We start from the raw sequence: 22,183 nt of genomic DNA on the forward strand, positions 1-22,183 counted from the left end.
GAAGACAAAGCAATATTCTAATGCTGTGAAAACACCAGGAGTGAAGTAGTAACTGCAAACACCCAAACTGTGCTACTCTATGGTTTTTGCTCTTTACTGCTCTTTACAGTGAATTACAGGATGACCTACAAAGTATATCCCCAAATCAAACACCTGCTGAAATCAGTGAGAAATCCCAGTTTGGGATTTATCAAAAGATTGTATGTACCAGATAGATATCTCCATCTGCCCTAGTCACCTAAGGCTATCATTGTGGCCAGTGAGGAAAAATGGATACTTCCTGAGAGCTGTTCATCTTTACCAAATGGCCAACACATTTGGTCAAATGAATTGTAATTCAAAACATCTGTTTTCTCTCCATGGACTAGAACAACTAGGCAAGATGCTTAATATAGTACAGAAATAGAAATATAATATAGACATCTAAATTGAATCTTAGCCCTTCTCCCAACCACAAAGGTCTCTAAAGGATTACTCAGAGTAACTACAAAATAAAGTTTAGGTAGGAAGATTACAATGCTATTTTTCAGAAAAAGAAGTAAATATGGGAAAGTTACCATTGCAATAAGGAATTAGCATTTGGAAACATTTTAAATTCTTAGGCACTATCCCTATATACAGAATCCTATCCTTTGGGACAGCCTCCTTCTTAAATAATGACAAGCAGTTAAAAACTTCTCACAGAAAAGGTAAATATTCTGCAAAAGGATGTTTCCAGGCTCTGACAGTACAATGTTTCTTCATTTAATTTAACAGAAAGTGATTACAGTGAAGACAGCATAAGCACATGGGTTATTGTAGTTGCAGTCGTATTCTCACTTATTGGTTTTATTCTTCTGATCTTTATCATTGGAGTTGTCATACGCTGCTTCTGCCAAAAGAAGAACGGTAAGTGGATCTTCACAGCTGCTCTGTGCATTAAAAAAAAATTCTTAAATTAGACATAAATCTACTACTAAGCTCTGATGTGGTTCCAAGACCTGTAAGTGAAAGTGTGAGCGGATGGATTATACTCTTGACCTGAAGATACTTCTTACTTTCACCTTGTTGTTTTTCATATAACTTGCTTTCAAAGTAATCAGTAGCCGACTAGGTTTGCCATGCATATTAACTACAAGGGGGTAGTATTTTTCAAAAGTACATTAATTTTCAGTGACATTTAGTTCCTATGCTAAGGGTCTTTTTTGAAGCATACCTTCAGTGCTGTGTTTGTCAGATACTTTCCTGATTTCCAGTTTCTGTGCAAGCTATCCTAAAGGGTTATTGCACAGTTGTGTAAACAGGGAGGAGAGATGCTCCTGTGGTAACTAGAGCACAATGCATGCTCTAGGAGGAGCTCTCTAGTAGGGCATATTAAATTTTCCTGCATTTTAAACAGATCCATTTTTTCTTTCAGGCTCCACATATCAAAATGAGATAAGGTAAGCTGAATAAAGTGGGATTTTTTTTTTCCCTTTAATTAGATTCTTTCAGGTGGCCACAGGATGATGAAAGCAATGTGCCAGCTTCCACCACCTCCTACTTGCTGCCCGTTGGGTCAGCCCTGCTGGGCGACTTGGCACATTTTGGCATGCACAGCCCGGGAGAGGGGCTGCCGGTGTGCGAGAGGGGAACGGGCCACAGGGGCGAAGAGCAAGGGCCACCATCTGCAGTGGGTTGTGACTTCTGTTCCTGCAATAACCTGGGTGAAAAAACCCCAAATTGCTCAGTGATGACACCGCTGATTCTGCAAGCGCCCCGAGTGGGCGACCATCCCTCCCCCCCCCCCCCCCACACACACACCACCACCACCCCTGCTATCTGAAGCTGCTGGGCAAAGCAAATCCTGAAAAACTGGTTCTTTGCGGGCGGTTTTCGGGCGCCGGGTGTTTGCAGCAGTGCCCACAGGGGGTCACTGTGAGCCAGCGGCTGGCGCCAGCTTCCCCCGACCCGCCGTGCCTGCATCTCGTGCAAACGCACTGGTGTCCGACGGCAAAAAAAAAAAAAAAAAACAGACAAACAAGCAAGCAAACAACAGCCCCCAACACCCCAAAATGCAAAATGCAAAAAAACCAAACAAACAAAAAAAAAAAAACAAAAAAAAAAAACAAAAAAAAAAAAACACCACCACCAACAAAACTGCCCTGGTGATGAGTGTCGAAGCTTCAAGAGAGTGCCAGACTCACTTGCAAACAAAGCTGACCACACATTATTGCAGGCAGGGACGTGTGAAAAGAACACGACTCCACAGGCCTCAGTACTAAGATCCTATTCATTACGAGATGCGCTTTTCTTCTAAGTGTTCAGGGAGCACTGTAAATTCGTACACAGCTTGCACTTACGAGGTGTTTGACTTCGTAATCTAACAGGTTTGCAATCCTGTGCAAGGCTTCGCCTCTCGCTTCAGTAATACCTAGCTTCATTAATGACCTCTTGGGGGGCGGGGGGAGGGACTTCTGTAAAGACCTGTTTTGTAAATGTAAACGTAAAGATTTCCATTTATGCTGTACTTTATTGACAGAAAGGAAAATAAGGAAATTAAAGAAGCCCTATTTTCTCTTGAGGAAATGATGTTAATTATACTGTGCCATACCAGTAAACTTCTAGGTGATTTCTTATCTGTGATATTTAATCAATCAAGTTACGAACTGCAGCTACATAAGTAAGTAGGACTAAATTGGGAACTGGAGGCCGAAAGTAAGTGCAGCTTGCCTATTGGTTTTGGTACAAATGGAGCATTACAAAGCATTTTTTTCACTTGTATTCTAACTTAGTTCTGCCAAAAGCCTGCTGCACAATCAATCCTGCTATGGCAGAATCAACTGAATGCATGGATAAGCATCTGCCCAGCAGCAGGGACTGGTATGGCCAAGCCCATGTCCTTCCTGGGGATCCTGTGCTCTGTTGCTGCCTTCAGAAGCACAGTATTTGCTGTCAGACAGCATCAACAGGTCCAGAACAAGCCCTAACATTACTTTCTCCCTATTCTTTGAATCTGGCTTGGGGTAAATAAAATTATATCTTCATGGCATAATATGTGTTTTTTAAATCCTGATACAGTAAAGCCCTTGTTTGCACATTAACTTTAAGCATGGATTGTCCTACTGCCTTCAGCAATTATTTGCACTCTTCGTGTTAAGCAAATGCTTAAGCACTGGGATGAGTCCAGGCTCTAGGGTTTAGCTTGGATTCAGGAACTCAGTGTTAACTGTTCTGCAAAGTTTTAGCATGTGTAAATAATACTGCTGATATCACAGGAACTATTTACAGTTACTTCCAGGCCTTGCAGGTGAGTGCTTTTCTTGTTTTTGGGGAGTGGGGGTGGTAGAGGGAACCCATCTGAATTAAAAGAATGAAGATTCTCTGGATTTCAGATGCCACCTCGTACTAGAAGAAAGAAGAAATGAGACCAAAGATGTATTGTTTTACTCCCCACCACATTTAACTTTAGCATGTCTGACCAGCTTTCTGTACTTCCTGCACTTTTTTTGTAACTGCTTGGGGTTTGGCTACTACACTGAGTTCGCTGAAATGTAAGAATCAGATAGAGTAGACTGTACAGTATCATTTAAGATACAGAGATGATATTCCTAAACAATTGCTCTTATCTTTCAACAACCCTGACAGGTTTCTTAGTAGTATTTAACATGTTTATCTCATTAAAAAAAAGAACATTTCTCATAGCTGGCCCATTATATTTACACGTGCATCAGTGATACTCCTCTGAAGCTTTATGCATCTTTATGCTAAACATAAAAAGTAAATACAGCAGTTTCCATAAATATTGGTAACCAAAAATAATTCACCATTCACCTACATATCCCTGCACTGCCACAATCCTGCCGTCAGTTTGTACTTGCTGTGCCAAAACCCTAGGAAAAGATGGATCTGGATCTACTCGTAGCATAACAAACATGAGTAACAAGTACACTCTTCTCTTAGTGTGTAGCTATGCAGGTCACTTCTGTAAATCCAGAGATGTGTAGCTTTAACTAAGGAAGTTCTATTAACTTCACTGTGACCGTGTTCATGTACAAAGTAAATTCCAAAGTAAAAGATTAACTTCAGAGTGTACAGATAAATCATTTGGGAGTGAACTGTGGTGATGTGAGCTTTGTTTTGCAATTAAGTGAGCTCAGATCACAAAGATGATGGGTTATCGCAGGGGACCTGACTGGTGTTCCCTTAGTGGGCTGCTGGCTGTCCCGTAATTCAGAATCTGAGATCAAAATTAACTTCCTACAAAACCTGTGGTCTAGACTGGAGACTTCACAGAGTTCTCATTTTATTTTCCTACTTGCTGATAAAACAGGCAAGGGAAACTTTCTAAGCAGAACTGCATAGATAATATTTATATAGGACAGAATTTGCAACAGATAAATACTTGGAAAGCCCAGAAATATTTTGCATCTATTTCTTCAGGAGTCAGACATATCCCCTTTTCTGTCTTTTTCTCTGCTGTTACTCAATATACTCAACTATAATGAAGTTCTAACAATAGGTACTTTTATTTCTAGGAAAGCTTCAGCTAAGAAGAAAAATAGAGGCCATTTGCAAAACAGCCAGAGAAGTGGTAATGAAAATCATGGATACATTCCAGAGGAACCAAAGTACACAGAACCCATCCCAAGTGAGTCTAAATCAGTGAAACACATAGTATTGAACTGCTTCTCAACATGAGCGTTATAGCCAATATGTCAAGCAATTATATTATGAGATTTCACAACCCCTTGTGGTGGACTTGTGCCTGGCTTGAACCTCTTCAGAGAATTTTGAATCTTTTACAACATAGTCTTTCAAAACTACTGAGAAAACTTCAAAGCTCTTTGCAGTTGAATTTAATGTTATTTTTTTTTTCTTTTTCTTTTCTTTTTTTTTTCTTTTTAATGCCTTTGTTCTTCCAGATTCCCTCTAGGGCCAGAGGTAAAAGTACTAGATTCCCAGATGAAAGGCTATTTAGGCCATATTTTGCAGTTGGACTAAAAAAAAAATACCACCACCACCCCTAAAAGGGCAAAAGACTCCACAGGAGACATAAATGCACTTTTGAAGAAGTTCTCTTACTTTGGTTAACTCTTGGTACTTGTGCTGTTTTTCAGACTTCAGCTGAATCAGTGGAAGTTTCAAGCTTATCCATCATTTTTTTTTCCATTTTTTTTCGTATTCATTTTTTGCTACCCACGTAACTGAACAATAATCATATTTTTGTGCAATAAGTTATTGCCATGTCCATTTGTTCAACATTAGCATAAAAAGTACTCTCTCTGGTAATGATATTCAGATGGTATATAAACACCCTCATAACATTTCAAGCACTGTAGGCAATTCTTCGGTTTCCTATCTCAAAGATGATTTGCATGCTTTGGGGGAAGATATAGCCATGGGTGAGAAAAATTGTACCCATATACTCTGCTGAATGTCGCTGAATGTTGTCTCCAACAGTTACCCATAACATGACACGTAATTGAAGAAGGGGATCTTTATATGCAGCTTCCCTCCCTCTCCTTTCCTCTGCCTCCAATCCAAGTAATTCCATGAAAACCAGAAACAATGAAGCCTATTTTCCAAAGTCTCACCTGTTCTCAGGAAACATTTTGAATACGTCAGACTTTCTGAAACTTTCCAACAAGTTCAGATATTACTGAAGTAGGTGGAGCTGCACACCCACATTGCAGATATTAAGCAGATATTCTTCATTTCCTTAACAAACTAGGCTCACGTTTACAGCAATATCTCTTAGGAATTTTATTCATCAGTGGTGATGAACTGCATAATGACTGCAAGCAGTGACAGTGTAGAGCATGCAAGTAACTAGAGGGGCAAAGGTTGGAAAAAGCCTAGTTTTTAAGCAGCTTATATTTTCCACAGGTGAACATGGCCGAGCAACTGTCCTTTACATTACTTTTCTCCTCACTGCTGACAGCATTTGTAAAAATATATTAGTGAATTATGATTCTACTGATAAATGACTAAGGCATTATAAATTCTAGTCCTTTAGCACAAGGCTTGTTCTATAGCAAATGTAAATCTCCACCAAATCTCGGCCTATCATTTGCATGTGTAACCACATTATTATCAAAGCATTAAATCAAATTCTTTATGGCATAAAATTATTGTGCAGAGTGTATAATCTAGGCATATACCCCTTTCTCTCTAATTAATAAATTGTGACAAAATAAGTGCAGTGGAACGATTTTAAGAGCACAGGGTATTTGTAAGCTTAACACAGCTAAAGAAAAAGAAAATTAAAATAAACATGGATAAATTGATTCTACAGGTCCTAGATGGGCTTCTTTCATATTCATTAGACAGAACTGGGCTCACAAGGCATTTCTAGTATTAAATCATATTTAGTTTCATTCCTGAATGGCTTGTGATTTATATCATGGTGGACACTGAATAACAGTAATCTTGTATTTTTTTGTTACAGGAATTGTCTCTCTTCCCCCAATGACTTCCAAGTTTACTGTCCCTGATCCAGATTCATATGCCGGTTCTGTATCAAAGGTAACTGTAACATGGAGCTCTTGACATTTTTCCCACAGTGTGTATCATACTATATACATATTGTAAACATAGATTTGGGGTTCATGTAGACCTTTAAAAGACAATTGCAGGTCTAGCTGGATAAGTGGAATGATCCTTTCAGCATTCCTGAACCTTCTGCTTATAAGGATAAGACCACTGGGAGTTAGTCTTGTATTTAGATTGATTTTATTTGGGGGGGAGGGGAGGAGGGGAAGAAGAATGAATATTTGGATAAAAGACTTAATAAAGCTTTCTCCACAGACCTGTTTCCCTCAGCTCCCTGCTATTTCTTCTCTCCCTCATCCAGGCTAACGTTGCATAAGTTGCAGGCTTCTCCTCCTCAGTCTGTTTCTGATCTCTACTATCCATTTCGTATCCTCCCTTCTCCAAATATCAGCTAAGTCTTTCTCCAAGTGTGGTGGGTAGCCCTGGCGGGGACAGACTTACCATAAATAAAGGCAATTGTTTTCTTATCATTCCTAGGATTACAACATCACCTCCTCCCTCCTCAGCCCACTTGTTATCATTACTTAAACCTTTTAGCCTTGCCAGAATAATTCTCGCTCAACTCTTAAGAATTCACCTCTGCGTATATTATACAACCCATTATAATTGTGGAGGTTTGCTTTGCTCTGGGGGTGTAATAATTCTGGCAGTGAAGACCACTATATATCAGTGGAGCTCTGCAATGTTTTTGTTGTTCTCCCCAGTCACCAGACTGGAGGAGATGTGGGGATGAGATGGAGGCACCGCTGAAAGTAGGGCTTGGGGTTTGTTGGCAACCATAGTAATCTAGTGCACAAACAAATGTGCATTTTCTCTGGATTATTTCATGATTGTATTCTCAAATTGTACTTCCACATTATAGGAATGCCCTCAGTTAGGAACTTCACAACAATATTAGAGATCTTTGGTATCTCAGCAGTAAGTGATGGAAGTGAAGGCATAAAACTAACACCCACTGTAGAGTTTTACCCCCTTTCCACATGACTAAAGATAAAAGAAGCACAGTTCAGCATTTATTCCCCAACTTGTTCTATTCCCAGCTACCTCCATTCCGAAGTGTGGCATTGGGCTCATAGCTTCTAGCACAACGGCAATATGGATCTTAATTTATGCCATACATTTGTAAAATAGTTTTAACATCTCTGTGATGGTTTTTGCCAATATTCCCTTGGGAAAGCAGCAGCCGTGTGGCACTGAGTTCTCCAGCTCAACACAGTGATACCTCATTTATTTCTGAAGAGCTGTTTCAACATACACAGGGCAGAGATCTGTCTTGTGATGACATTGCATGTAATTCATTACAGAATCTAGCTCTTTCGGCACACGATGAAATTTAGAAAGTATTCAATCAATGATTAAAATAATGATCAAAATAATAACAGTAGAAATAATAGCAATGGTAATGATGTATCTATGGCTGGTAGTTATTATGTTTGACACTAATTACTTGTTAAACAAAGTAGTATAAATGCAAAGCTGAAAAGCATGCAAAAAAACAGCTGAGAGTTCAAACATTCCTATCATCAGCAGGCAGTTTCAGTGTGACTCCCTGACCATGAGCAACAGTTTTAGATGATTTGATACGTTTATATGGCATGGGCTACATCTTCATTCACATGGAGCGTGGCACTTTATGATCAGTTCAGAGGAGCAAATCAGTGAGTGTCAAGGACCAGGCATCTGCACTGCACAGATTCAGGGAAAGCGATAGCTGCAATTAACTGTAGTCTTCTCCCTCAGTCTGGGTGCTCATTTACGGTTGACATGCGCTAGATGTGCTCCTCAAGGGCATTGTGCAGTTCGTCTGAACTGGATCCACTTTGGGCACTACCAGGCAGCTGTACGGTGAGATCCAAAGTGTTGCAAGAGGTGACTGGGTTCAGAAGCATGCTCCCGATTCGAGCCGAAACACAAATGTAGGTGCAGCCCTCCATGTCGAATGCTAGATTAGATGGCCTAGAATGTCCCTTGCAGCCGGGGGCCAAGGGAACAGTGAAATCCATCAGAGGGACATAGCAAAGATTTGAAGTATTCTGGGCAAACCAGGTGTGCCTGGACAATGTTTCGTACAAGTCTGATAAGGTGGCTTCTAGCTGCACCTTTTTAAATATCTGCTTTTTTTAAATATCAAGAGATAATTTACAGGTGAAAATTGTTTATATTTTTTCAACATGTTGGAGGACTGTTTAGCAATCTAAAAATGGCTTGTGAGGAGAAATTAGTTCTCAATTTGAACAGGGCCGTGCAGTATGTTATGGTGCCCCCAGCTTGTATGTACAGAGGCTGGTAAGGGAACTGTTAATATTGCTTGAGAAAGATTTACCTTAAGAGATTGTAGCTTTGCAGTCTGTGATTTAAGTTTACAGGAATATATGCAAACACAGTGAAATATTTTCCAGGCAAAAATTGTTTTTCTGTTACATTCGTAACCTTACCCAGTAACTGCATAATAGAAGTTTCCTGACAGAGAGTTGTGCTACTGGATGCATTTTAATAAAGTTCAGTCACCACCGTTGCCAATAAATTGCATAATAAACACTACGGTGATCTTTCACGATAATATATTTCTTGTCAAGTAGGAGAAATCAGACAGCAGGCCATTTAACTGTTTGCTGATTAGCACTGAATCAAACAACTTGTTCAGAAATGACCTGCCTTCCTGCCACTACATTTTCTGGGCAGAGAATGTTGTGTTTCTCAGTTGTCTCTCCCTTCCTGGGAGAAACATTCCCAATAGTTTTTCTTCTTTATTCTTCTGAACTTTTCAGTGATAAATGGGGGGAAAAATCAAAAGGGAGAGGAGTCACCCAGAGAATTTTTCCATGGTCAAAGAGATCATAAAGGAGTGGACTCTGGCAAATTGCCGCTCTCTCTATGGATAAGCAGGAAAAATAAGCGAACATCTTCATGGTGCTTACAAGGAGGCAGAGGGAGTGAAGGTCCTCCCTCAGCAGCAGGGTGGGAAGGGAAGGAGAAGCCCAGCTTACTGATGGAACTCTTTAGTCAGACAGACTGAAGACCTAAATCCTAGCCTCTCCACCTCTGCAAGGTCAAGGAACGTAAGATTTCTGTGCTTGGCTTCCTTGGGAACTTATGGGATCAGCAAGAAGGATTAACCACTGCAACAGGTCAGAAAGCAGGTCCAAAATGAGAAATATTTTAATAGGGAGCCTTAAAATTAGAACAAGCTCATGCATGTGGGGAGAAGATGCAAAGCAGGGCAATCATAGTGAATTAAGATTTTCCAAATTTGCATTTTGGTTGGATGGAGGTGAACGTACCTAATACAGAGCACATCACTCCTAGGAGAAAAGGGGATGGAAAGTTTCAGCACCTAGAAGCACAGGCTGCAGGTATTAGGAAGTCTCTGTTGGGTCTCAACTTCAATTTAGTACCTTCTGTTCCACATGTAAAAAGGTACAATCTTAAATGATTTGAAATAATAAGGAAATTTTTGTATCAAAAATTTTGTTTCCTCAGAAGTCCTTGCCCATTGATCCAACCTGGTACAAAGCCCAGGTCTCATTGTAAAAGATGACAATGGGAAACCATTTAGGTCGGCTATTCACCATTGAACCTCATTGAATCAGAAACTAATGCAAAACATTCACAGAAGATAAATGTTGCCCAGGAATTGCACTGATCAATTCCTACCATGAAAAAAAGATTTGGCAAATCACCTTAGGGAAAATTAATGCCACAGCCAAGAAGAAGTGTGTGGGGGGGAGAAAGATGTGCAAGGCATTTAAAAAATGATGACTATTGGACTAAATTATTGAGCTGAGGAAAAAAATTACCAGCCAGTGGAAGAGGAGGCCAGGAGCATCAGTCAGGAGGTGCTGGAAGGTCTTCACTCTGATTACATTAGCCAAGAAAAGGTCAAATGGAGAGTAGAGTTACAGGCTTCTGCTTAATTGCATATTTTGTTACCATCAGCAATGGCAGGGTAGCAATCCTTGCTTCTAGTCCCAGAGCTGAACTGCAGGTGAAACGCGTGTTAGAGACTAAGGTCCCATCCAGGGGCTGTTTCATATGCCCTGACCCGTTATGCAGAGCTCTTTCCAAAATCCAGGTGCAGTGAATTGGATCCTTCCCCAGACTCTAGCAGATTTTGGGTCAGTCTCACACACAACTAAGCCTGATCAAAGGCCGTAGGGCCAGTTCTGCCATGTCCCGAGGACCATCTGTGAAGAACTGCATTTTTTTTAAGTCCTGCTGGTACAAAAGGAGTTCTAAGTACTCAGCATCTTGCAGGACTGGACAGTCTCCTATACAAGCCCACTAATTAGTCCATTTAATATGCCATGAATGTCTCTATGATAAATCCAACGATCATTTCTTAAAAGGGAGTGATCATTTATAGTGGGCCAGATTCATCCCTGGTGTAATTCAGCTGATTTTAGCAGAGCTAGCTACATGAGGCTTGGATTTGCCACCACAGCCACACTCTTCCTCTTCAATCCAAAGTGAGTCATGGCTCTGATAATGGTGACATCTATTTTTCTTAACTACTCTAAATGAAACTCTATAAACTGGAAATATTATTTAGTTGTGGCTGTGGTTTTATACTGGGCAGAAAATGAGTGATGAATCGTAGCTACGTTTATTGCACAATATATAACTGCACTGACTCTGTGGATTGTTTCAAAAGAAAAATTAAGCTATCAAAATCAAATTAAAAGGCCAATAAAATAGAACTATAAACCAATGACAGCAAATAATTTTACACTTACTGACGAAATGTACTATAGAGTATGTCATGTTATGATAGTCATTGGTCAGCAAATCTTGAATAATAGAGTACTAAATATTGATGATATAGATGTAGAAAAGGCAGCTGTGCAGACTGAAGTATAATTTTTCCAAGTGTCTGTGTAAAAAGGGGAGAAATTAAGTTGCATGGGTGGGATTAACCTCTCTCTCTCTCTCTGTGTGTGTGTGTGGAAGCATGCATGTGTGTGTAAAGAAAAGGAATTGCAAGTTTGTTTATCTATTGATAGACAGAAAATATGCTGAATGTATTGAAAAGTTTGTAGGGAGGAACTGTTCTGCTATTTGAAGCAATGACACATCTGAATCAGCCTGAGGGTACCCAGAGGTTTTGGGTGGGTGTTTTCCTGTCAATGAAATGAATTTGGAGTGAGAAATAAAAATTGAGAGAAGCGGAAAAGATGACCTTGTAAAACAGAATACAGCTGTGCCTCCATGATTTTTTGTGATAACAGTTAGCAAAATGTGTGATGCATGCAGACATATTTGGAAGTATTCCTACATTAATTTCAGCAATTTGTTCTAATGTGGTTAGCCCTGGACTTTTTGGTTGGATAATAGCAAGCAAAGCCTTCAGCTTATCACACATTTCCATAGCATCAGTATCTGAGGAGCTGTTTTCTGTCAAATCAATTTAAAGATCAGAACCCTGTTTCATAATGCCAGATGTGTTTATCATTCATATCAGTGATGTCATATGGGGTGCAGTATTGACTACAACATCCTTCTAATAGCAGAAGTCTCCCTTTCTTTGACTGAAGATCAGTATCTAAAACATCACTGAAGGATTCAACCCTGAAATTGGATGATAAACGTGTTATTTTACCTTCTGATTCATCTGTGTATTGCTAGTTCTCTTTTTGTGAGGTGAAGAGATGAAAGAGATGGAAAGATTGGGCATTTTTCCCCAACCAAACCATGCAAAGCTTTGGCCAGCATAATAATCCCTGTATACTAATCCATTTAAAACATCATCTAGGGCAGATTTAAGTCAACAGAAAGCTTTTGAAACATGCAACTTAAATATCTATGGTTAGCTGAGAGTACAAAGACACTTAAAACTATGTAAAGAGATGCTGATTCCTTTCATCTGAGGGGATCATCTTAGAAACTTGCTCCTGTAGTGTTGGGATCTGCATGAACCAGTAGAGCTACCTTCTTTGCCTTCAACTTGTATGATGTAGTGAATAATGAAACCACTTTTTCAGACTAGGACTGACAGGATTAGTAGGGCACTAAATTAATCTGAAGAAAAAGTAACTTTGAAATCAAAACCAAGCAGAGACTCTGGCAGCAGTAGCATATTAGAGTTTAAACACAAAATGGCTGTTGTGATTCTACTCTGCATTTTGTATTTGTAATGGTCTTGAATTTGAGATCTTCAGTAGCATCAGAAAATGAATTCCAGGTCACTAAGCTAGCAGCCAGCAGCCTTGATTTCAGTGAAGTTACATCCAGTTAACTGCAATCTCAGTGAGGCTATGCTACTTCAGAGAAAGCTCCACAGAAAATGGGCCAACACACAGCATGAACTGATTGAAATTCATGAAATTATTCATTAACTGATATCAGAACACAATGAGAATAAAATATGAGTAACCCAGGACATTTGCACTAAAGCAAATAAATGTAGAAGATGCAGGGCCAAGGTGAACCTGGTCCATTATGGGCACAATCTGCACTCCAGACCTGTAATAGGAGCAAGTGCTGTTCAGTTCCTCCTTTGGTGGTGAGGAGAAAGGGCATCACAGGACTGGGACTGCGATGACTTCTTCTTGCAGAAGAGATTTTTAAGGCAAAACAAGTTTGCTTGCATTACAGCCACCCCAGTACTGTCAGGTAGGGAAGCGTGGTGCAGTTTAGACCCAACGATTGTAAGAGTCTGCCAGCTCCTCTTACTCAAAATCAAATGCAAACCCCAAACAGGTATTGGCTACTAGTAGTCATGTACACTGCTTCTTATGACAGCATTATTTGATGCACTTTCTATTGAGTGTCTTTTATTTCAGTAAAACTAGATGCAATACAATATTTTTTTGCAACAAATTCTGGGAAATATTTCTATATCAATATTTTGCTAAACATGGAATTCAAGTATTTACATATGTCAGGAAATTTCAGAGGCAGTGTTCAACAGGTGCTCTTGAACTCCCTCTGAAACTTTCTGAGCTACATTCAGTATGTTAACCAGTTCAGTGTGGTTTATACTCAAAGAACAGTGCAGAGTATGTGGGAACACATGCTTTCTACAAACATAACACCTGTCTTCAGCTTTTTCCAACTGTTTTTCTTCTCATTTTATTTGCAAATCTGTTGTTTTCTGAAGGTAGCAGAAGTTGCAAGTATCTCAAGACCTCTGCCTTAGAGAAAAAGCTTGCCTTAACAGGCCTATAATTGAAGGATCAGGAAATAGAAATAACTGTTCTGCATTAATGGAGCAAATCTCATCAGATATTAATCTTCTGGGAAACATAGACCAAAGGAAACTTCTCATATGCTCTGGAAATGAATGAGTGATAACTCTGTTGAGTACCAGCAAGGTCTTTGAGCTACTGCTGAACTGCAAGAAATTAAGAGCAGCAGAGAGAAGCAGAGAGATCTTGGAAAAGATTTCTTGAGCAGAGACAGGAAATCTTGTTACTTCCCAGAGCACCACTCCTCTCTGCTGAAAGAAATGGTAAATAAGGGTAAATTTAGAAAACAGCAGTATGTTTTAGCAACAAAACAGAGAAAAGGAAAAAAAAAGAGTTGTGTTTAAAACAGAAGGCAGCTGACTTATGAAATGTTTCTAGGATAGTTATATTTATCCCATGGTTTTACTTGAGGTGCTGAGACTCACTAAATACTAGAGAAGTATTGCTCACATGTGTTAGCTAACATTTTCTTTTATGGCTTATTCAATAATGTATATATACAAGATGCATTATTTAAAATGTTAAATACTGGAAGAATACCAAAGCACTACAGATGGTACATGATTAAAGCTTGAGAAACAAAATATAGGAAGTTTGGTCAATAGCTGGGAACCAAATCTAAGCTTGGACTTGATAAAAATTTCCACTGGGAAGGATGGTGAGATTTTCATTAATATCAAAGGGCTTGGGACAAAATGGAGAAGCTGTGAGGAACACAGTAGCCAGCAGATAGCCTGTACTTGGAGGAAGACAAAAATCAGCATTTGGGCCAGTCATAGCAAGCTGTTTGACAATAGTGTTTCCTTTAGGAAGCTATGTGAAGACACAGGATTTAGAGCTACTTTGTAATTACCTGCATGAGGTCTCACTGCCAGGTACAAATATCTAAAGCCTGTATTGGATGCATCTGAGAACAAATTTTTCTTTGTTATTTCTTCTGCAGTTTTACTTTGTAAAAGTGCATAAGTAATTAGTGCATAATCCATTGCAATGAATGTAAATGAGAATAAGGTTTTCAAACTTGCTGGATGTATGCCTTAATCTGATCTCACTAAGGTCAGATGGAAACCCCTCTTTGCTGTGAGTTCAAGTGGCATCATGCTAATCATAGGAACTTCATAAAAAAAGCCGGCTTTAAATAAATACTGAGATGTTGAAAGCTGTCTTTGAGACGCATTAAATATTGGAACACTTATTGTTGATATTCTTAATATATTCAGAAGGCAACATCAGATGTTTAGTTTTTATTATAGCCTATCAGGTAATTTTGTTAAGACAACCAGAGGAGAAATGTCCAACATTATCTTTTGCTTAAAAGAACACAGACTGTGGAGTACGCAAGCAGTTCTCAGATAGCATATGACCAGTTAATGAATTCCCAGAACTGCCATCGCTGTGTTGCATGTGAAGCTTATGTAAGTGTTTTCTTTTTCTTTTTTTTTCCTGTTCCTCTTTGTATTTGAATTTTGAGTGGGTTGCTAATGATAGATTTAATTTTAGTATAATGCTTTGAGGTGAGGGGTTGGCAGGTAACCTCCTGAGGTCCCTTGCAGCACTACTTTCCTAGGACTTTTTAATTTTAAAAATTTTTTTAGTTCTGTAACTGATTTATTCTCCCATAGGTGCGACCTCAAAGATGTCCTGATTATCCGATCACCCCGAAGAAAATTAGAAACGTGACACACGTTTAGGACGTGCTTTTCCAGGAAAAGCTTCGATCAGCTGGATGTTGCACGTTTGGATGGCTTCCTAGAACAAAGAAAGGTTCACCAGTTGTCAGTTTAAGCTACAGATTATTTTCTGTTTATTTTTTTGATAAAGGAATACAATTGCAACCTTCACCATGTAGCATACAATATCTCAGCAAAATAACAGACATGATTGGCAACCTTAAATTCAGAGGCAATGAATTCCATGAGACTTCAGAAGAAGAGGAATCCGTGCTTTGGGTCCCAAGGAAGCCAGCAAAACTCCTTACTGGGCAGACATCTTTGGTTATCCACAGCAAGGTCAAAGACTGTCACTATTAGAGATTTATTAATTCAAAAAAGAATTAATAATAATTCTGCTTAATAATAATACTGGTTAATACAATACCTATCGTGTGTACAACTGATTATGTTAAGCTCATAAATCAAGAACACTTTTCAATTTCTGTTCTGTAATAAAATCAAGGGAAATTTTCATCAGGGCTTTTTCAGAACTTCTAGCATAACAATTTGTGGATCAGAAATAATTTTTTTTTCATTTCAATACATACTTTTGCTACAGTGTTTTTTTAAAACAATGTTCCAGTGTTAAGTAAAAATAATTACCCATAGGCCAAAAAGTCCTGTTTTGATTGAAAGGCAAAAATCTTTAGCTGAAAAACGTGGATTTGAAACTGTTGAATTGTAAGAGTTGTTGCTTGAACGCTTTATGTCTCTGTTTTATCTGTGGGCTGAGTTTGTCAACCAAGTGATGTGTGTTACAGAGAATGGTGGCTGGTGATACCATGCTGCACCCTGTTGTTTCGTCAAGGATGGAGTTGAGAGTGACTGTGGGAAATACAGCTTGGCTAGGTAACCTAGCCAGCAGAGCAGATCTGGTACATGGGACCCTATATCTGCCTTCACAGACTAAAAATAATGATTTCTAGCAGAAATCTCTTGGCTAAAATTTTATACTTCGCATAAAAATTTCAGCTTATTAATTTTTTACACAAAGGCAACCTTCCTTCACAAAAGAGACTTTTCCAGTATACTCTCCTTTCCAACCACTCAAAGCATTCTGAATTATCCAGTATTTTGCACATTAATTTTTCATATGAATCCATGCATGTGCTTTTTAAGTGATGAAAGAAATAGAATTATTTCTTCAGTGATATTCTATTCAATGAAAACAAGAAAAGATTGTTTTGCATGTTCAGTATTTGGGATCTCATTAAATAGTGACAGATTTTGCACTGCCACTTTTTTTTTTAATTTTTTTTTTTTTTTTTTTTTTGGTCAGTCTATCAGAACGAAAGGTGAAACCAATTCATGTCCTGTCATGTGCAATTGTTGTTTCAAATTCTGGTGGTTTCCACTCTTTCTGTCTTGTTTGGTTAAAGCAGAGTTTCGAAATGCATTCCCTTGAACAACATGGTATGTAAATAGCAGTCATGTTATACAGAGAAAATACAAATAATTTATTCTGTGGGATACCTGTGTTCTTTCTTTCAAATAACCATGACAAAGATCAACCTTATTCTGGTGTAGATATTGATATTGCTGACATCTGCTAGTTACTAATACAGCTCAGTGTAAATTTGTAACCTAAAAAGAAACAAAAATCCACTTTATTAGAGGAATGCCCATTTTGTGGCAGAGACGCTAGGCTGTATCTCAGATATAAAAAACATGGATCTTTGGCTTTCTGCACAAATGCAAAGTTAGCATGTATGTTTCTTATGTCAGAAAGGTAACCTTGTGGTACAGAAATGAAGGCTGCATCACGGTAGTTGTTTCTCAGTAGAAAATACTTTGAAAAGAGATTAAACTATTCCATGTTGTTAATCTCAAAGCCCTTGATCTCAAACTTAATTTTGATATTATTTATATCATACTAGTGAGCCTAGAACTAGAGAAAACATCTTCCCCAATCAATCTAAAATTTTCCTCATTAGTCAAAGAATACTATTTTGAAGTTGAGCGCAAGAGGCTAGCTGCTCTAAATCAAAAGAGGGACATTGTCAATGATACAGTGCCTCCTGTGCTGGGGAGGCTTCATTTAGAGTTACACATCCTGCTACCTGCTGCTCGGGGCTCCTCTGAGTGCAGCAGCAGTGCTTCCCAAGTTGTTTTCTAGGCTGCGATCAGGCCAAAGCACCTCCTAGCACTGCTAGGGGATGAATGAGCTGACGTGAGATCCAGATTGCTGCAGCGGGCCAGCAGCAACGTGCAGCCAGGTCACCCTCTGGCTCTGTATCTTGCCTGGGAGCTGGCCTTGCTTGCCTTGGGGACCATATGCCAGCAGATAACACATGGCAGCAATATGAATTACACCCCACTGATTGCACATGCCACTGACTAGAATGAATGAAGGCTTTTTGCACAAAGAGGTACCACAACCATGGAAACGTGCATGTTAACCAGAGTCTGGAGCTATTTTCCTTCCTGCCAGCTACAAGAAGGCATCCCACACAGCTATGGTGGATATTCTTAACAGAATTAGCATGATGTTAAGAAATGCTTACAGAGTCCTTGAAATTTATAGTTGAGGGCATTCCTGGGCTTCCAGATTTATTTTCTTCAGGCATGTTATACAGCCTGTATATCATCTCCGGTACTAACAGTTAGCTATGTTTGCAAATAGAGCTCTACAAACAACAATACATAAAATACAGAGACAATTTTTAGCACTCAGGGAATATAAAATACGCAGGCACTTTGAGAAGACACAGTACAGTAAAAAATACTGAATTTCAAGCACTTTATGGAGACACCAATCTTTTGTACCCATGCATACTGATTTATAATTATGACTTGAGAGACATTTTAGTCATCTAGAAATATTTAGTTCTTTTTCTGCTTACAGACTGTGTAAAGTTTGATAATATAAAACCCCTCCATGTTTCTTTACAAAATGTTCTGATTTGAATTCCATACATGTATGTGTGGAAAAAAATCCTTCACACATATCTAGTATTTCATTCTACAGTAAAGTTTCCTGAATTTGTCCCATTAGTTTTATATTTCCCAGAACTTCCAAGCTACTTGAAGACAAAGCCAATTAAAAATAACACTTGCTTCATGTGGAAGTTTCTTTTTACAATAAAAAAGCACCTCAGGTCTGTGTGGGCTGAGCAGAATCAGCAGATGCACTGTTAACCAAGGGTACTCACAGCATTGACTAAACATTTGTTTTTTTATTGATCTGCTTGAACTGAGCCTCTATTTTCGAATATTTATTTGGTAGAATATATAGTATGTACTGTTGCTAACCTAAAATATCCCATTCTCAATCAAGTATTTGTGCCTCCTAGTGCCAGAGATGGGCAGTCTTCGGTCACCAGCTGACCGCCTCACTCACTCTTTCCTCAAAAGGATTTTGTATGAGGCAAGAAGGACACTACCTCTTACAAGTTTTCTCAACAGAAACTCTGCTAAAACCAGCATATGGCCCTCTTGAAGTGTTGCAGATGGCTCATCTTATTCCCTCTCCCCTGACAGGTATATAGCTTGATAGTTTAAAATGGAGCCCAACCCTCTCTCCCTGAATTTCTCTATATCCCACACCCGCATTCGCAGAAATACAATTAAATTCACCCAGTATCCTCATGGTAACTGTGTTAGTGAAACTAAGCAATTATTTTGTGTCAAATGATCTCCTATGGGCAAGCTTTAATGGAAACTCCCCTAGTTGCCAAACAGGGAATATGTCTCACAAAATACCTTTGGCATCTTAGTCCTCTTTTTCAGAATAACCTCCAAAAACACTTTCTAAAGATGAGGTTGAGAACTGAAAGTCATAAAGGCACTTGCTATGAAGAAGCATGCACTCGCTAGATGTGACTTTTATGATTAGACTCTCCGCCTACTCACCACGAACTACTCTTGTTCCCCAGGCTATAAACTACTTGCCTCTTTTTTCCCCCTAGGTGATAAGTAGCTCAGTTTAACTCTTTCTGTCTCTCACCTTGCTCCCTCTTTATCATCTCTTCCTCTCCACAACTACCAAATACCTTTCTTTCAATGGAGGACTAACTGATACATATTTAATTAACCTATGATTATTGGTTCTCAGCTTGTATTTAGCTTTGAAAATTGCTGATTCTATTTCAGATCTGAAGAAGGGCTTGCATGTCTGAAAGCTTGTTTTATTTTTCCAGCCATATCAGCTGATCCAATAAAAAGTATTATCTCTACCCATATACTTTGTCCTGCATATGCACACACACTGATGCCTATATATTTTGCTTACCTCACCTCATAAGACTTCAGGAGGATACTATGCAAATTTAATATGGACTTTCTGAAGTACTGTTGGGAAAAAGTGGAGATATAAAGGAATGATTGCCTCTGTAACAGCAAAAGACAGTTTGTCACTCAGCCTCCACCTCCCTCCTAAGCCCAAAGTATTTAAATATATCCATTTAGAGAAAGAACATGTTAATATTAACCTCATTTGGAAGTGAAATTTGTCAATAAAAAGGAAATTAACCAAATGCTATTTGTGGAGTCAAGACAAAGAGAAACCCCATCAGGTCCACACTAACACGTCTACATCAAATCGCTTCAGCTAATGGAAAAATTACCTGTTTCATTGTAAACATGAGCTTTGATAACACTAAGCACTGTCATAGTCACTTTAACAAATCTAAACAAAGTTTCTGTCGTTTTGCCATGTAGAATTAAATTTTCTCTTCCTGCTCTCTACTCTTTGGGAGGTACAGGTTTGTAATAAGTCCTTTGCATTATCCTAGAAATCACTATTTATTTAAGATAGATTTATACAGATATTTATTTAGATGAATTCTTGCTGGCTCAGAGTAATACTACAATAGACTATTCCTTTTAGTTCAGAGAACTAGCATCTGGGAGCTTTCAGTGGCATACGACATCTTACAGCAGAACTCATGTCTCACAAATGTTATTTATATTGGTTATTTTCTACTGTGGTATGATGACTGTCTCAAATGAGGGTTACACTAAGTGGCTTTTTTCAGATCATGTTCTAGAAAAACATAGTTTGTTTTTGCTTTGGGAAAAGAATACCAAAATTCAGGAAAAAAAATATATTGAGATACCTTTATTAGACAAGTCAGCCAGATTCATCTTAGCTCTGCCTCATCTCATTAACTTCTCATTGCTAAAAGCCCAGGGGCTGCTGTGACCTTGGATCAGCCCATCTGTGCTGATCCCCTGAGTCCTGGTAACTTTACAGTTGGACACTACTGCTGTGGTTGCAGCTCCACTTGGTTGGACCATCTGTCCCTGTACCATGGGGCTCCCTGTTGCAGATACTACTGCTGCTTTTAGACCTACTGTGAAATGGCAAAGAGAGGAGTCAGGAGTCAGACCTTCTGCCCCAGGGCTGGCAGTCTTTCAAAGGTGGTGGCAGACTTTATTTTTCTTTCCCAGTTGAGGGGGGATTCAAAAGAATCTATGAACTGCCACACACGTCTCACTGGAGGGCAGTGGCTCTGAGTCTTTGGGGAGTTCATAGCTCTGTGCATCCCAGGAGATACTTTTCTTGAGATGCCATGGGTGCCAGTATAAGGCCTGTTGCCTTGATGATCTTGTGTGTTTGCTGCTTTCAGCAACCAACAAATAGGTGGCTGGTCCTTGCTTTTGGTGCTAATCCTTTAAATGTAAGAACAGAACATGTCTCAGCACACATAAAGAATATTATTAGAGCAAGGTATGAAAAGATCTGAGCTCAGTATTCAATGACAATCATCACTACCACTCTTACCAGGCTGTATTACCTCTTTTAAAGAAATCAGACCTATTTGTAACTTCACTGAAACTGACTTCAGCAGCCAGATCACTGCACCTGTATCAGCATAAATTCCCCACCTTAATTCTAAATGCCTAAAGGGACTGTAGCAAGAATATTTACTGATTGAGGACCTTTGTCCATCCCAGGATCCAATTAGTAGCTGCTTCCTGGAAAAAATCAACACAAAGATGTCAGGAGTGCCTTATACTGCTTTTTTGCAGATACAGAGTTTTATTTAGATCTTACCCTACTGTCCTTGCAAAGGATAGTCAATGAATCTCCCTTGAGGAGGTAATACATTTACCAGGTCTTATTCCAAAGTCACACAATTTGTTAAAAAGAACATTATGAACTTTAGGTTTGTCTTAGCACATCTCATGTAGGCATTTATGTAAAATCCAGTCATCTTCATGATGATTGCTATTCTACACTAATAGAGTTATGGGGCAGCAATTCCCACCTGAAAACTAGCCATATGGATTTTGGATTGCATTACTCCTTGCTAATGAACAGTTAACCACACTCAAACTATGCAAAACAGAGACTGCTTATTAGAGCATAAGCAAATTTAGCAGCTGTTTTTGTGGATATCTGCATCTTGGAAATTTGCAAGGCTTCTCCCTGATCATCTGGAGACATGCTCATTAAGCTCTGTGTTATCAGCCAAGCCTCTCAATGCTGCCTTTGAGGAGGCAGTATATCAGCCCAAACTCAGAAAAGATTCTTCTAATTTGATCAGCGCTTCATTAGTCTTCATCTGTGAAATGAGTAACTCAAAGAGGAAGCAACAGACATTCTTAGAGATGCACTATCTGTGGTGATCCATCAAAATTCATTGGGTACGCATCTGAGCTGGTGGAGGAACAGTTACTTCTCCCTGGTCCTTTCACAGGCTCGCAGAAGAGGGTGAAAACAGAGGGGTGGCAAGGATGGGACTGCTGATGACTAAAAAGTCCTTGTGCCTGGCAATGGGGCACATGGATCTCCCCAAGCAGAACATAGACAGCAATATCTTTTGAAGA

The 22,183-nt window shown here is 39.1% G+C and overlaps 1 protein-coding gene across 1 annotated transcript in view; it reads left to right on the forward strand.

Annotated features, from left to right (window-relative positions):
- Positions 1-15,388, forward strand: part of IGSF5 (immunoglobulin superfamily member 5) — a 29,376-nt gene extending 13,988 nt beyond the window's left edge. Inside the window, exons 4-8 of the mRNA XM_062573680.1 lie at positions 757-888; positions 1,397-1,421; positions 4,497-4,609; positions 6,410-6,486; positions 15,320-15,388. Of these exons, the coding sequence (XP_062429664.1) occupies positions 757-888; positions 1,397-1,421; positions 4,497-4,609; positions 6,410-6,486; positions 15,320-15,388 (416 nt within the window). The remainder of the gene's footprint in view (positions 1-756; positions 889-1,396; positions 1,422-4,496; positions 4,610-6,409; positions 6,487-15,319) is intronic.
- The last annotated feature ends 6,795 nt before the right edge of the window (positions 15,389-22,183 follow it).

Source organism: Rhea pennata, chromosome 1 (genome assembly GCF_028389875.1).
Source record: "Rhea pennata isolate bPtePen1 chromosome 1, bPtePen1.pri, whole genome shotgun sequence".
NCBI lineage: Eukaryota > Metazoa > Chordata > Aves > Rheiformes > Rheidae > Rhea > Rhea pennata.